Below are 14,902 nucleotides of genomic sequence, written 5' to 3'. Positions count from 1 at the left end.
AGTAAGGAGTGCACTTGGTACACCTTTGGGTAAAGCTCAAAGCTCTTGAAAATGACCACTGGGAAAACAAAAAAACAAAGCTGAAATTAAGGTCTTGCTTTAAACCACAACCAACTCCAGCAGGCAAGCACTCCAGCAGTCACAGCTCAGTCTGAGCACAGCCTCCATCCACTGGCCACAGACAAGTCACCCCTAACCACAGAACCTGGTAAGTCTGAAATCACAGTACCACTGACCATGTTGGCAACCTGACCAGTGTTACCACCAAGCTTTAGTCAGCAAAATACCACAAGTGCAATATGTCTTCAGCCTCCAGCATCCTCCTGAGGAAGAACCATAAGCCTTCCAAGGTGGGGATGTTGAGTCCATATGAACATCCCAAATTAAATTTCTAACAAAGCCACCAGCCATTTTATTTTCACAGGTCTCGCATCCCCCTATCTCAGTTCTTACATCGGGTTCCCCTGAAAGAAACTGCCAGAGGACAAAACTCTCCCACTTGGTCTAGCTGGAAGAAAGGCCACATTCACACAGGTGACCTTGATATCCAAGACTGTAAACTTCATCCATGCAACAGCTTCCAAAAACACCACAGCCTCCTCATCCTCTGTATAAGACAGGTCCTTCATGCTGTGGTCACCAGAATCCCATCAGCTCTCCTGATGTAGGCAAGACCACCATATAACACACCATGGAGGCAGGCTGAGACTCCTGTAACCCAAGTGCATTACTTTCTTAGCTAGTCAAAAGCACTGACACATTTTGTTTGCAGCAGAGGAATTTGGTGGTTACAATTCACACTATACTCTAGGCAGTCCCTTCCCACTCCTTGTCCCTACAAGGAGCTCCCTGAAATAGGTATCCCACAAGCTCCAAAGCACCTGAGAAGAGCTGATCTTATTTGGCACCAGCCTGCTTACTCTGACAGTTGTCCACACGTGGGTGACAAGCACAGGTATCACCACTAAGGAGAGGGAGGTAAAAGGCCCCAACTGATGATCTTGTACTCAACCCCCAGAACACAATTTTCTTTACATATCTACAGAGGCTATTCCTCTATTCACAATGGGGGCGAGGTAGAAAAAAAATTGTACACTGATGACTTCCAAGAACTAAAACCCCACATACGACTTTTCACTATATACATTTTCCCCCTTCTTCCCTAGAAAATTATTTTCAAGAGTCAAACAAGTAGCCTGCACTATTTCTAGCTGGAGAGCATGCTAGGCTATCACAGTTCCTTGCTTAATACTGCAAAAGCAATGGACACCACAGCATACAGGAGAATTACCTACCAGATGCACTTTTATGTTGTTTTTAAACTGACACTGTTTTTTACATCTCTGTCCCAATGTCAAGGAACATGTTCACATCCCCAAATGCCAACAATTCAGCACTGTTGGTGATTCCCCACCATCCTCTACTGAGATGCACAAGGATCTCTCCTGTAATACACCTGCATGTGGATCATTCACGTGCCAAACCTCAATTAAACTTACATGGGAAAACTTTTCTACTTCAGTGCTTGTAGAAGCAGGTATCATATCACCAGATGTGTGAGCACACAAGACAATGCAAAGCAAGTTTCATGACACCTGTGTCCATAGCATGCTGAAGCAGCACACAAATCAGTAATCAACTCATGTAATCAACTGACTCCAGAGAGGGGAAAACCTCAACAAGAGCTTATCTCACCCTCACAGTCAGCAGCTTTTAAATAGATCTCACGCAATGAAACAAAGAATGATTTGGTACCCAACAGCTCTTTTAGAGGTCATTTCCTGCAGAGACAAATTTCAGCAACCGTAATAAAAAACACAAACCAAAAACACAAACTAAAAAAAAAGTAATGCACTGAAGGCCAAGAACTCTGCTTTGCTTCACTAACCAAACCAAAAAGAGCCACTCAACCAAATCTAGCATCTCCCTGGTTCAGTGATGGCAGATCAAAGTCCAGAGGCTCAATGCCCAGAGATGACCCCCATGGGGAACAGGCCAGGGCAAGACAAGTTGTTAAGGGACAAACCAGAAGAGCTTCCCTGTACCAGAGCTGACATAACAGGAAAGCTTTCTTTTATCAGAAATGCATAGAAACTTCTTGAGTAAAGAAGAGGACTCCTTCAATAAAGAAAGAGGATTTCTTCAAGCAGTGTTAAGTGTGCATGTTGCCATTCTAATTTCAAGTAATTTTAGCAAGTTCTATATTAAGAGTTTTAAAAAAAAGAGCCCCCAAAAACACACAATATGAGTAACCAGACACTGCAGGACAGCTGTAAGAAGGCAATTCAAAAACCTCAGCCTTTCTTTGTGGCATCCACATTCCCTCCTGTTCCTGCATCATCCCAAGCCAGACTGTCAGGCACAAGCTCAGGTCTCCACTGACTACTTCAGTTCTCTCCAAAGACTGATTCCACATCCATATCCCACCAGGGACAGTCCCATGGCAGCCATCCACTCTGCACACCACATTTGTCCTCTGGCAATTTCTCAGCTTCCTTCAAGACCACAGAAATATTTGTTGTCCCTTTCAACATGTTTAAATTAGAGGATGCCTCAGCCACCAAACAAGAGGACTTCAAATACGGACCTTGCAGCACATAGGTTAATATGAAGGAAATCTCTAAAAATCAGTGAGGGCACAAAGGCTGCTACTGTGTTCCTACAGTTACCTACAGCAGGTCACAGCAGTCAAGGCTGTCACTTCAGCAGCACAGAAATCAGCTCTAGTCAGTAAACTTAATTATCCATGCTAGAGCCACAGAATGACAGTAGCTTCCTCAAGTCCAGCAACCAATCTGTGCTCTTCCCTTGAACCACAGGGCCCTGTTCAGCTTCATCCTGCCACCCAGATCATCCACACCCAAAGATCACATGGTGCTGAAGTCCTGTCCCTCTGTCTCCAATTAGTACATTGCTGAAGCCACAGCCTGCAGGATATGTGACAACAGCCCCAAAACAGCCATAGCATCTACTTTGAAAGTCAAGCAAAAAAGACTCCACCTGCAAATGGGGAAAATAGAAGGCTGTCTAATGTTAGCATCAGGCTCTCTAACAAGCAGGTGTTGCTCTATTGCAATTTTCTATGAAAAGAACCCCAGCTACTTAAAGCATGACTACAAAGTGGAATTAGATACCTGACATGAGCCTTTCACTGAGCAGCAGCTCAGATTTTGAGGCAACTTTGGAGCCCTTCTGACAAAACCAGTCTCACCTGCTCTCGCCTCACCTTGCATGGGGTGACTCCACAGCGTGACACACCACAGGATCCTCCACCTCTCTGTCTCCTGACTCCATCCCAGCCACCAAGGGAGGTCATGATACCTTTTGACTCCAACTCAGGGCTGGTGAGCATGTTCACTTTGAATCGTGTATACGGTGGCCTAGTTAGCCCTGCTCTAGCCATGACTGAGAGACTCACAGGAGAACTACACTATGATACCTCCATCTGTACCCCTTAAGGTGACTGGCACTATAGTCCCTGCTTCTGCTCACCCTCAATGTGGGAGACAGGCAGAGTAGAGGCATGTGATCTCCTCCCTGCTCTGATACCTCAAGAAGGGGATAGCAAGGCAGGTGGCAGATGTGCACTTTCCCTCCACAAAAGACCTCTTGCTAATCCTCCAGAGTCTTTCAAAGCTCTCCAATAGCTCTGAAACATCCTTTTGGACAGGGGCTGCTAGGCTCACACAGTATTTTTGCCCATGGCTTTCTATTTATTGTCATGTTTTTACTCTGTGAAAACCCACATCACCTTATCTTACTTGCCCATCTTCTGCAATGGACACAGACCCCTCTTATGTCTACACTCATACAGCCCCTTCACAAGGCAGGAATAAAGGAAAACCAGCAGCCCAAACACCAGAAGAATCATGCACAGGACATCAGGACACCTTGTACAAAAGGCAGTCTGGAAGAGCCCGTGGTGCCCCAGACCCAGCCTAGCACAGGGCAAGGGGAAACAGCAGCAGGGCAGTCAGAAGGTGCATATGAATGCAAGCTTGGAAAATCCAGTCACATTTGTCCAAACAAAGCACACGTGTCTACTATCAGACAGATGGCAAATCACCTCCACCCCCCCACCCCAAGTCATTTAATAGCTTACAAGACATGAATAACCTAAAAGCTCTTCAGTCCAGGGGCTAAAAGAACATCACATACAAATGAGAGCATTCCACAATGTCTTGGAGAAGTGAACCATTCCTGTTGGTTACTCAAAGAGAGATATGACTTTCTTAGCCTGGTAGGGACACTTTCATTTATATATCATGCAAATGTAAAAGAAAAAAACCAATTTAACACATTGAGTTGTTATCAGCCAAGTGGATGACTGCAGCCTCAAAGCATACTAAAATTCCAACTCAGATGCCAATTCAGTTACTATTTTGTCCAGCTACAAAACTGTTTCAAACACAAAAACTTCCTTAAAAGGACTCCAACAAGGCATTTTTATTTCATTTTCATTCACTCTTTGCAATAAACCCTCAGAAAGCTGAATCCAGAACCTTAATTTTTATTTACCATTTCTATACACAGTAGCCCTATTCCTGGAGATGTGTGTATTATCAATGGAAGCTATAGTGTGCAGGACAGAGAGGAAAGGGAAGGAGAGGAAAACCAAAGATTAATCCTCAACTTGTGGACTCTCTTTCTGAAAGGGACTCTAATAAAAATTTTGGATGACCAAAGAATGCACCATAAGTTTCATGAATGACGACACAGATTGCACAACCACACAGACAGCCAGACTGCACTTCCATTTTTGAGCACAAATTTGGCAGTGTCTACACAGAAATATTTCCCTTATTAAGGTCAACTGGCTGCAAAGCACTTCTTCAGTGCAGTCCTAAAAAGCCCACAGACCTATTTAAGTATTAGGAACATTGTAATTGTCAGTGATTTCCACTAAAAGAGCTTGGAAAGAAACACAGACATCTCCCTCACTACGTATTTTCGTAACATTAGACTCCTCTCTTTCCTACACCTTGTCAAAAATGACACCAACCATGATTCACTTGCATGACAGCAAGCTTGGCAGCATGGCTTAAACATGCACGCCTCCTGATCAACAAAATCGGGAGGGAAAAAAAGTCTTGAGTTCACGATTGCCATTTAGGGGCTCCTAAACAGTCTTTTATTCATAGAGCAGATACACAGCAAGGAATATTTTAGATTAAATGCAGACATCCAGGCCTCCCAAGTCAAATCACAGCTCACATTTTTCATATAGTCCAGATCAAACCTGGGCTAGATTCAAGCATCATCCATGACAACAAGCAGGCTTCTCAATAAATTGATTTAATCACTCTTCAGCATTTCCACAGATCAGCCTTGCCTTTTAAACATGTCCGTCTGCTGTTCTCCCAGCTAGAGTCACAGGGTATCCATGTTTAAAAGTCATTCCCTGCCCCAAAGAGGGTCACACGGTCACACCTGGGATGCTATTCTGTGCCCCTGATAGCAAGGCCTGAATTCCCTGCTGGAGCGCCTCAAAAATGCTGCAAGCCCCTTTCCACAGGCAGCATCACCCAGGTGTCATTTGGAGACCTGGCACACAAGCCCCAGCTCCCCGCCATGCTCAGCACACTGCTTACCTGGGCCTTCCCTTCCCAGCACCTGGCCTGGCTCCCAGGCGAGACAAATCCTTTCCCACCTCTAAGGAATCATACATGGCACAGCCAAGTCCAAAGGAAAAGGCCCTTCAATGCCCCTCTCATGCTTCTGAACCTGCTCTGACCATCACTGGGGTCAGCAACAGCCTGCAGACAGTCTGGCTTCCCTTCAAATTTCCCTTCTAAAGCATCATCTACTCACAGGGAGAAAAGGGACAGCCACAAAGCATTCACCAGTTAAAAAAAAAATGAAAGAGATGCGTGACTAGAGACTGGAATTCACAAGCTAAATCTTCAACAGTTGCCCATCACACTGCACACTCACGTGTCTGCTGTCGTGACTAATTTTGGGGAGGGTTGTTGGGGTTTTTTTCAGGGGTTCTGTAGCAGGTTTGGTTTTTTCAGTTTCCAGAGTGTTTTGTTTGGAAAGCAGATCACATTGCCCTATGCACCATGTCAGCAGCAAGATATCACTCAGCAGGTCTCACAGCATGGGCTCACCCCCCAGTCCACTGGCTCTTACATAAGTGAGCAGTTGGAGGGAGATACAGCTGATGGAGCCAGGAGTCAGGCTGAGGAGCAAACTGCACCTTCTTATTCTAAATGTCCAGAGGAAAAAAAACAAAAAACAAAAAACAAGAAACCAAACCCCAAAACAACCCCAGAAAACCCACACCTTATTAATCACATTTGCTTATGAACAAATTCAGCACCACTGCTTGCTCTAAGTCAAATCATGCTTACAGTTCCCTGCACAATTTCAGGCTACCTCTTAATAATGTGCCAACACACCTCTAACATGGTTGTTACAATGCAGATTTCTGGAGCATTGCTCACAGTCCAGACTGCATTTTGATTTCATGCAGATTTACACATCAAAGCACCTTTCCCATGGCACCCTGCAAGCCGCAGAGCAAACCCAAGCAGAGCAGGGAGGACACTAGTCAGTACCTGCACACATAAAGTAAAACAGATGCTGCTGGAAAACATCACCGATAAAAATCACAACTTTAGAGGTGACAGCTTTAAAAAGCACCACAACCTGTCACGTTCCAGAGGAGAGGGGTTATGCTTTTTTCATTTGAGGAAGGGAGAGAGAGGAAGGAAAATAAAACGTGCTTGAGAACAGCTCCGAAAGGCAGTTTGGGAATCACTTCTAGGTGAGACACTTAAACAAAGAAGATAGAGTATCCTTCTCTCTTCAGTGAGAAATGCTTCCTACTAGAGACAGGGCTCAAAGAAAGCTCAGAGAAAGCTCTTTTTACACAGGGCTATGGAGACCAACACACCCATTGTCTGCCAGGAGGAGCTTTCCTGCATTCAGACAGACTGCAGCAAAGGCCAGGTTTTGGGGGTGAAGGGTTGAAGGGGGGGACGGGAAATACCTGCAATGTTTTAGGCATCTCTATTCATGTTTACAAATAGCTCCAAGGAAGTGGGAGCTGCAGGGTAAAAGGAACTAGGGGAAAAAACCCCAACAGCACAATCCCATTCAAAGAAATCAAAACAAGGAGGACAGTTCAGACACTTCTCAACAATGGCACTGCCAACCCTCAGGGCCAAAACCCAAAAAGCAGAGAGAAAAGGCGCAGACAAAGGGGGATGTAACACCCCCCTCCTCTCAGAATAAGGTTATTTTAAGCCTGTCTCCTTGGAGCTACCCTAATATTTTCTCTCATGACTCAAACCACCAGGGAAAGGAGTTAGAGCAGAGAAGAAAAGAAAAAAGAAAAAAAGAAAAAAAAAACCAGAGCTATGGCTGACCTCACAAGACACCTTTCTAGTAGGGGCAAAGCTCCAAAAGAGATGAAAGGCAAGCTGGGCTGTGCCTTACCTGGAAAAGTGTGTGGGTTGGGTGACCCTCTTTTAAGGCACTTTGAACAGAGGACATGCACAGTGTAGTACAGGCCCGGCCATTCCTGGAGCAGGACATTCAGTTCTTCCACTAAAGGCGTAATAGCTTGCCAAGCTGTCCAGATATTTGGTAGGGACGCATGACTAGCGATAGACAGGGTGTCTGGCTGCAGAGCTCCCCTGGCAGGCCGGTAGCTCACCACCACAGGCACCTTTCCCCGGTAGGCATAAATCTGGTATTTGCCATCTGACCGCTGAACCACGTGGCTGTTAATCTGGACACTGTAGCGTGCAAACAAGCCGGGTGGGAAAATGAATGGAAAGCTATATTCAATCTGCAGCTGCTCAACCACGAAGGACTGTCCGCTCAGATTGGTGCCGTGGATCCATGCCTCTGCATGGGGCACCTCGTTTTTCACGTAGCAGGGAAACTTGTACCAAGCAGCCGCCCCATTTAAGGGCTTGCATTTGGGCTTGTTGACACAGTAACATAGCCCCATCTTCTCCAGCAGCTCCAGAATGAGCTGCAGATCCTCCCGACTCTGGATGTGGGGCTTAAGAAGGAGACGGATAACGTGGGCAGGAAGGAGGCCATGCAGCAAGAAGCCCTCCACGTAATGATGGAGTTGAGTGGTCCTCAGTTCGTCAATCTGGGTGTCGCTGAGCAGTTTCTGGAGCAGCACGGTGGCATCCCGCTGGCAGAAGACGTTGAGGATGTCTATGAGCCGCGGCAGGTTGTGGAACACGTACTCCCGCAAGGTGAGGTGCTCCTCAAAGTAGAGCAGCTTTCCGCTCTCGTGCAGGTAGGACAGGGCGCTCTGCAGCCGATCCTCCGTCAGGCCCGCCTGCAAGCCCAGCCGGGCAGAGTCCCACCAGCTAAGCCACAGCTGCTGAGCTTGAGGCTGGAAGTGCAGCTCCTCCAGAACTTGCCAGGACTTGGGCAACACCCGGTGCAGGTTCGGGAAGATATCCCGGTGCTCGGCCACCGAGAGGAGCTTGTCCCGCAGGCGACGCACCTGGCAACGGTCCTGGCAGCTGAAAGGCAGCACTGGAGACAGGATCTGTGGGCGGTGGTTGAGAAGATACTGAAACTGGGCTTTCTTCCGCCGCAAGTTCTTGTCAGAGACCCCGTAAAAGGCAGCATGCGGGCTGGAGCAGCGCAGGTCAAAGTCCTGTCCCAGAGCCTCATCCACCTGCTGGACTAAGCTCTGGAGTCCCTCAGCATCCCTCTTCTCCTGCTGAGCGATCTGGTGATGGATGTCCAGGCATTTCTCTTCCAACTCCCGCTCCGCACAGAGGTCGGCATGGGTTCCCACCATGCACACTACGGCATGGGGCACCTTGGAGCTGAGCCAGTGTAAGAAATAGCCCACAGAGCGGTAGAAGTGCTGAGGGACGTAGGCACTCAAATTCACCACCAGCACATACAAGGCTCCAGGGGAGAGGAAGAAAGACTGGATCACATCATAGCTCGGGTCCCCCGCCAGCTCATACACAATGAATGTCAGGCCCCTCTCTGCATCTGCTGTCCAGTCCATCACCTCGATGCCCTTACTGCCTCCTGATAGTCCTAGTCCCAGTGGTACTCGGGGCACATTGGGTGGCAGTGACGGTGCAGGGGATGTTTTGTCCCTTTTTGCTCGGTGAGAGGGCACACGAGAAGGGATGTCCTGCCGCTCAACAGGGAGACGTTCCACCTGTTGCGTGACAGGGACTCGAGTTGAGGAATTGTCTTGAGGCTCTGGAAAGGGGCAACACCCAACTGCCACCCTCCCAACATCCTGCTGTTGCCCAGGAAACCCTCTGTGCTGGGTGTTCCCTGCCTCCAGGCTTCCCATGTCCTCTCTCTTCTCATTTTCCTCCATGAGGCATCGTCTCAGCAGGGTCTTTCCTGCATCCTTTAGGCCCATGAGGACTAGTTTGAGGCGGGGTTTGAGGGCAGGCTGGGAGTGGGCCAGTTCCTGCTGGTAAGCTGCGATGTAGGGGATGCCTTTCATGCACACCTCATAGGGGGGCTGGATGAGGGGGTTGTCTTTGATCTTCCACAGGGTGACACGGGAAAGCTGCCCGAAGCCCTCAGGCAGGATGGCGATCTGGTTGCCTTGCAGGACCAGCTCCTCTAAGCTGTGGAGGAGCACGATGGAGTCAGGCAGGTAGCGGATGCGGTTGTTGTCCAGCCAGAGAGTGCGGAGCTGGTGGAGCTGACAGAGGTGAGGGGGCAGCACGGTGAGCTGGTTGCGGCTCAGGTAGAGCTCCTCCAGGCTGGGCAGTGCCAAGATGGCAGAGGGGAACTCCTCCAGCAGGTTGGATGAAAGGTTCAGCATCTTGAGCCGCTGTAGTCTGCCGAAGCCAGCGGGCAGCGCCTGCAGCCGGTTGCCGTCCAGCATGAGGCTCTCGAGGGCACTCAGCTGGCAGAGACCCTCGGGAAGGGACGCCAGCCCGGTGCCGCTGAGCCAGAGGATCTTGAGGCGGCGGAGAGCAACGATGCCCTCGGGCAGGGCCCCGAGGTGGCGGTTGCCGGAACAGTCGAGCTCCTCCAGGGCGGCCAGCTCCAGCAGCGGGGCAGGGAAGGAGGGCAGCAGGTTGTGGTCGACGTCGAGGGTGCGGAGGTGCCGCAGGCGGCCCAGGCCCTCGGGCAGGCGGCGCAGGCGGTTGAAGCTGAGGTCGAGCTCCTCGAGGCAGCCCAGCTCGGCGAGGCGGGGGGGCAGCCCCGGGCCCTCGGCGCCCAGTTCGTTGTGGCTGAGGCTGAGCTTGCGCAGGCCCCGCAGCCCCGCCAGCGCCCCGCCGTCCCCCAGGCCCCGCAGCCGGTTGTGGCTGAGGTCGAGCTCGGCCAGGCGGTCCAGGTGGCGCAGGGCGGCGGCGGGCAGGCGGGCCAGCCGGTTGCGCCGCAGGCTGAGCACCCGCAGCCCGCTCAGGGCGGCACCCACCTCCTCGGGCAGCTCCTCCAGCCCTCGCCCGCACAGGTTCAGCGCCTCCAGCTCCCCCAGCGCCGCCGCCGCCAGGGACGGGAGGCGAGGAGCGGCGGCATCAGGGGGCGGCGGCGGCCCCCCCGGCGGCCCCGCGTCCGGCTCGGGCTCGGGCTCGGGCTCGCCGGGGCCGCCCTGCAGCTTCCGTGCGCGCAGGGCGGCGTCGCGCCACAGCCGCACCGCCTTCGGGGGCTCCGTCTGAGCCATGGCCGGGGGAGCGGGCCCCCGCCCCGCCCGACCCTACCTGCCGCCGCCGCCGCTCGCCATGGGCGCGGCCGCGCTGCGCGTCGCCGCCGTCGCGACGGGCTCGGGGCTCCCCGCGGCTCCGCGCCGGCACTGCTGCCGCGCCGCCCCGCTCCGCTCCGCTCACGTACCGCCGCCGCCGCTGCCACCGCCCCGCCGGGGGCGGGACGCGGTCACGGCCCGGCCCCGGCAGCGCTGCGCCGCCTCCGCGCCGGGGAGAGCCGGCCTTGCCTCTGGGGTCACCCCGCCCCTGCTAGCCGGGCACCGGCCCCTTCTCCCCGAGAAGGAACGGTCCGGAAGAGACTCCCGGCCTGCGGCTCCTATCCCCGGCAACGCCCGAGAGAGCGGCCTTCGGGTGCCCCGGTGGGGTGAGCCCGCCTGGCCCCGGAGGCGGTGGGGCAGCGGCGGTGGCGGTGCTGGCGGCGGTGCCGCCGGGACCCCGGTGTGTGACAGCCGCCGCCCCAGGTCTCGCCCAGTGCCTGGGCTCGCTGAGAGCTTTGCGAGCCGCCCGACTCACCACGGAGCTACGGCAAAAGGTGTTGTGTTGCCCCGTGTCATTTTTTCTCGAGGCAAGGGCTGATTTTTCATCCAGCCCTGCAAGAAATCGAGGTTAACCTTTCTTTCCATTCAGTGAATGTTCTTCCGTGTTGAGAGAGTGCGAAAGCCTGCAGCCCTCTGGTTAATCGGAGCAACTCCGCCACCTTCCTGCCATGCTTTGTTTCCTGTGCTGCATCCATCTGGCCAGACCCTAAACACTGCCTTCTCCAGGTTCCTCAGTCAAGCTTTGCCCCAGGGGGTCGCAGAAATAGGCGTGGAAATTTCCGCCTCTGCTATCGAGGGGGAAGAGAGCCCCTTTACAGTGGAGCCGCGAATCAGGGTGACTCGGGCTGTGGGCGCTCAGTTTTCCCGAGATGTGTGACCTTACCCTTGCAAATGTCAGCGATGCACCGTGGCCAGAGGTTCACAGATTGTAAAACGTCATTGTCTTTGTTTAGCACTGGGCACTCCAGCGTGCCTTGGGGGCTTTGGTGCTTCCTTTCACCGTGGAAGCAACCCTTCGCCTTGTTGTTACAGCTAACATTAAAGCATGCTGTAAGCTTACTTCAGACACACGAAAAGAAAAAAAAAAGGATTAGAAATTAAAAGTAGTACACAGGGCAACCAGATTTATTGTCTTCCTTTATTGTGGAAAGCCATCACAAGAACGACACCTTTCCTTTTGGGTGGCCCTGTGCATCTGACTGTGCCTGGAGAGGGGGAGAGAGCTGAACCAGCTTTGTGTGGAGCCATAGTCACTGCACTAAATTATTAAATTTACAAATTACTAAAACTACAAGATTGCAAAGGCTCAGATTTAGTTTCTGTATTTCCTATTATTAACAGACAAGCAGAGATAGAAGACTTTTTCAGGCCCTCCAAGTTCTGGGAAACTTTCATCAGGTTGCTGCTAAGTGAGAATGGCATCACTGTGTAAGGAAAATCTTCCTGTGTTGGCTGGTAAAGCCAGACAAAGGACACAAAGGACAGGAAGGAAAGTCCATGCTGAGAGAAAGTGTGGCTGTATGAAGGTAAAACTCATTTCCAAGTAGAATTCAGGAGCTGCCCAAAGCCAGCAGAGGCAGTCCTGAGCTCATGTTTTGGCTCTAGGGCCACTGTTGAGAGAACAGTATTCAGGGATACACATGATCCATGAGACTCTGCTGAGAGGTCCTCAACCTGGGGATAAACTTCTTCCAGATCCTTCCTTTCTGTTTCCCTGGGAAACAGAAATACTTCATGGCCTTTTGCTAAATTGTGCCCATCTAGAAGTAGTTTCCAAGCTTATACTCATTTATTACAGAGCATCCCTGCAGTAGGTCAATACATCTTTTATTTGGGCTAACCTAGTTTTGGTGTCTTTCCTTTTCTGAAGGTCACGTAAGAAGTTGCCCTTCTCTGTGCTCCAAAAGGAGCACTCTCCTTCCTCATTTGTAGAGTGGCACATTCAATTCCTACTGGGGAAAGAGTCATTCCCTTCTCCCATCCTCTTGCCCAATAAGTCTTGTAGAAATAAAACCAGGTTGATGGTTTAATGTCCTGCCCTCTACATGCAAAACCACCCAACCTGTTGCTATCAAAATTACATTTCTAAATCAAGATGGTGTTGCTAGAAACAAAACATCTCTGCAGGGAAAATTGACCCTGTCTTCAAATTTGCAGCAAATTTTCTTCTTTCCAATGCCTTGTGCAGGTAAAGACAGCAAAAGCAGCATCATTATTGAGGGCCACCCACCCCATGATTCCTGTGGGCACTGCAGATCCTCTCTGAGGCCAGGGCAGGCTTCCAGTTGCTACATGACCCGCAGCAAGTGAACTCAAAAGGCTGCCACTGCATGATCCTCTTGTTTCCCATGGGAAAACTGGAGGAACTCCACTGGGGATGCTCCAAGCAGCTGCTTGGCTCAGCCAGCTGAAAAACACCAGGGAGAGCAGTGCTTATCTCCATCTGCCTGCTATTAGAGGTCATAGCCTGTATTAAACGTATCTTTCTGGCAGCATGCAAGGACAGACAGGGTAAGTTTTTTCACTAAGCAGGGAAAGCTTTGACTGTCAACCTTCCTATCGAAATATGCAAAGCAGCAGGAGCTGAATTCCTCCCCATTGAGAAGAAGTCATGTAGCACTATTCAAACTTTGATAAGCTCCTGTAGGTGATGAATGAAGCTAAGGCAGAAGAAATGTGATGAACAGCATGCTGACACAAAGACATCCCCAGGGCTGCTTGAAGGTTGTCCAAAGAGGAAAGCTCTGCTGCTTTCCTATGAGCCTTACACTTTATCCCATTATGCCTGCATGAGTGTGCAAATACGTGATGGTGCCAGCCAGGGATGGTTTCTCTTGGCTTTTTCAACACATTCACCACAGTCAAAGCTGCCAATAGGGAATGAGATAGGTAGTTTCTGGGGAAAAGATTTTGTTTCTCATAAAATGTGGCTTTTGGTACAGACCTAGATGATTCCTTATCTTCCCATCTTCTTAGGCAGAGGAGATATATTTTTCCAAACATGACTTCCTCATTTCCTCTCAATTTACTCATCAGCTTGCTAGAGGTCCATTAAACATGAGCATCAGCATGCTGGATGCTGGTTTTAGAGCCATTTCCTAATTTTTAGAGGTTAAAAATATTCAGAAACCACACCAAACCCCTTTCTTGCTGCTCAGGATCAGCTGGGACTTACAGCCAGGTGGCTGTAAGATTGCCAGGAAATCTATAAAGCATTTTATAAAAAAAAAAAAAAAATCCCATTTCAGTGGGTTCCATTATATGTCAGAATTGCATTTGCAGTTATTAATTTTAAATAGTAGTCCTGCAAAATCCTATGGATGGAATTAAATTATTCAGATGAAATCTGAAGTGCTTCCACTTTACTGAGCCCTGCACCTGCATCATTAATAAGACTTCTATGTAAAGCACCTTCTTCCTGGGTCAGGGAAAAGGCACTAAATAATCAACAGTATTTCAGGCCCTTGCAGGACAAGAGGTGCAAATGGAACCAGCTGCTTGTGACAGGACATGAACTTAAATCAGCTCAACAGAAGCACCAAGCCGCTGTGGCAGGCAGATGCAGGGTGTGCTGTGGGCCAGGGCAGAGCTCACAGGCTCTGGCAGCAGCAGTGAGTGAGGCTGGCAGGCCCCTGGGAGCCTGCACGCCCTCTGCACAACCAGACACACAGCCCAGGGTCCTGCTTTGGCACAATTCAGGAAGCCCTGTTTCCAAGGGCTCAGTGGCTGGCTGGCTGCTGGGGTTGACCGACTGCTTTCAAAGATCCTCCACATGTTCCTCCTCAACCTTAAATAGAAGCCCTGTGAGGATGGAATTTTGGCCAGAACTGCATGCTCCAGATTATTTTGCCGACCATTTCTGCAGGAGTGCTGTGAATCTACCCCAAGGCTTAACAAGCCACATAGAAATGGCGATGACAGCACTTGAAAAGACCCTGGACATGCTCTGAGCAGGAGAAAGGGAGGGGCTGGGATGAACAGCACTGCTGTTTTTCTCAACCCTCTGTAGGGGAGCAGTGGGGCTGTACTTGTGGGGCAGGAAGACTAAGGAGAAATTTGGGAAAGCAATAGGATAGGGACCCTCACCCAAGTGTGAGAGTCTGAAGAGGAGGTGCATCCCCAGAACTGCCCCATGTAACCCACAACCCAGCCCCACTTCCCCATAGGTAGGTCTCATACTGTTTGTAT

The 14,902-nt window shown here is 50.4% G+C and overlaps 1 protein-coding gene across 2 annotated transcripts in view; it reads right to left on the bottom strand.

Moving 5' to 3' along the window:
- The window catches only part of MFHAS1 (multifunctional ROCO family signaling regulator 1), a 34,700-nt gene extending 24,064 nt beyond the window's left edge, over positions 1 to 10,636 (bottom strand). For both annotated transcript variants that reach the window (XR_009274659.1, XM_058803628.1), the window contains exon 1: positions 7,444 to 10,636. Coding sequence is in view for 1 of the 2 variants with exons in the window: in XM_058803628.1 (XP_058659611.1) it covers positions 7,444 to 10,636 (3,193 nt within the window). In the remaining variant the exon portion in view is untranslated. The remainder of the gene's footprint in view (positions 1 to 7,443) is intronic.
- Between the last annotated feature and the right edge of the window lie 4,266 nt (positions 10,637 to 14,902).

The sequence above is a fragment of the Ammospiza caudacuta genome, chromosome 4 (genome assembly GCF_027887145.1).
Source record: "Ammospiza caudacuta isolate bAmmCau1 chromosome 4, bAmmCau1.pri, whole genome shotgun sequence".
Lineage (NCBI taxonomy): Eukaryota > Metazoa > Chordata > Aves > Passeriformes > Passerellidae > Ammospiza > Ammospiza caudacuta.
This window is presented reverse-complemented; position numbering and strand designations above follow the sequence as displayed.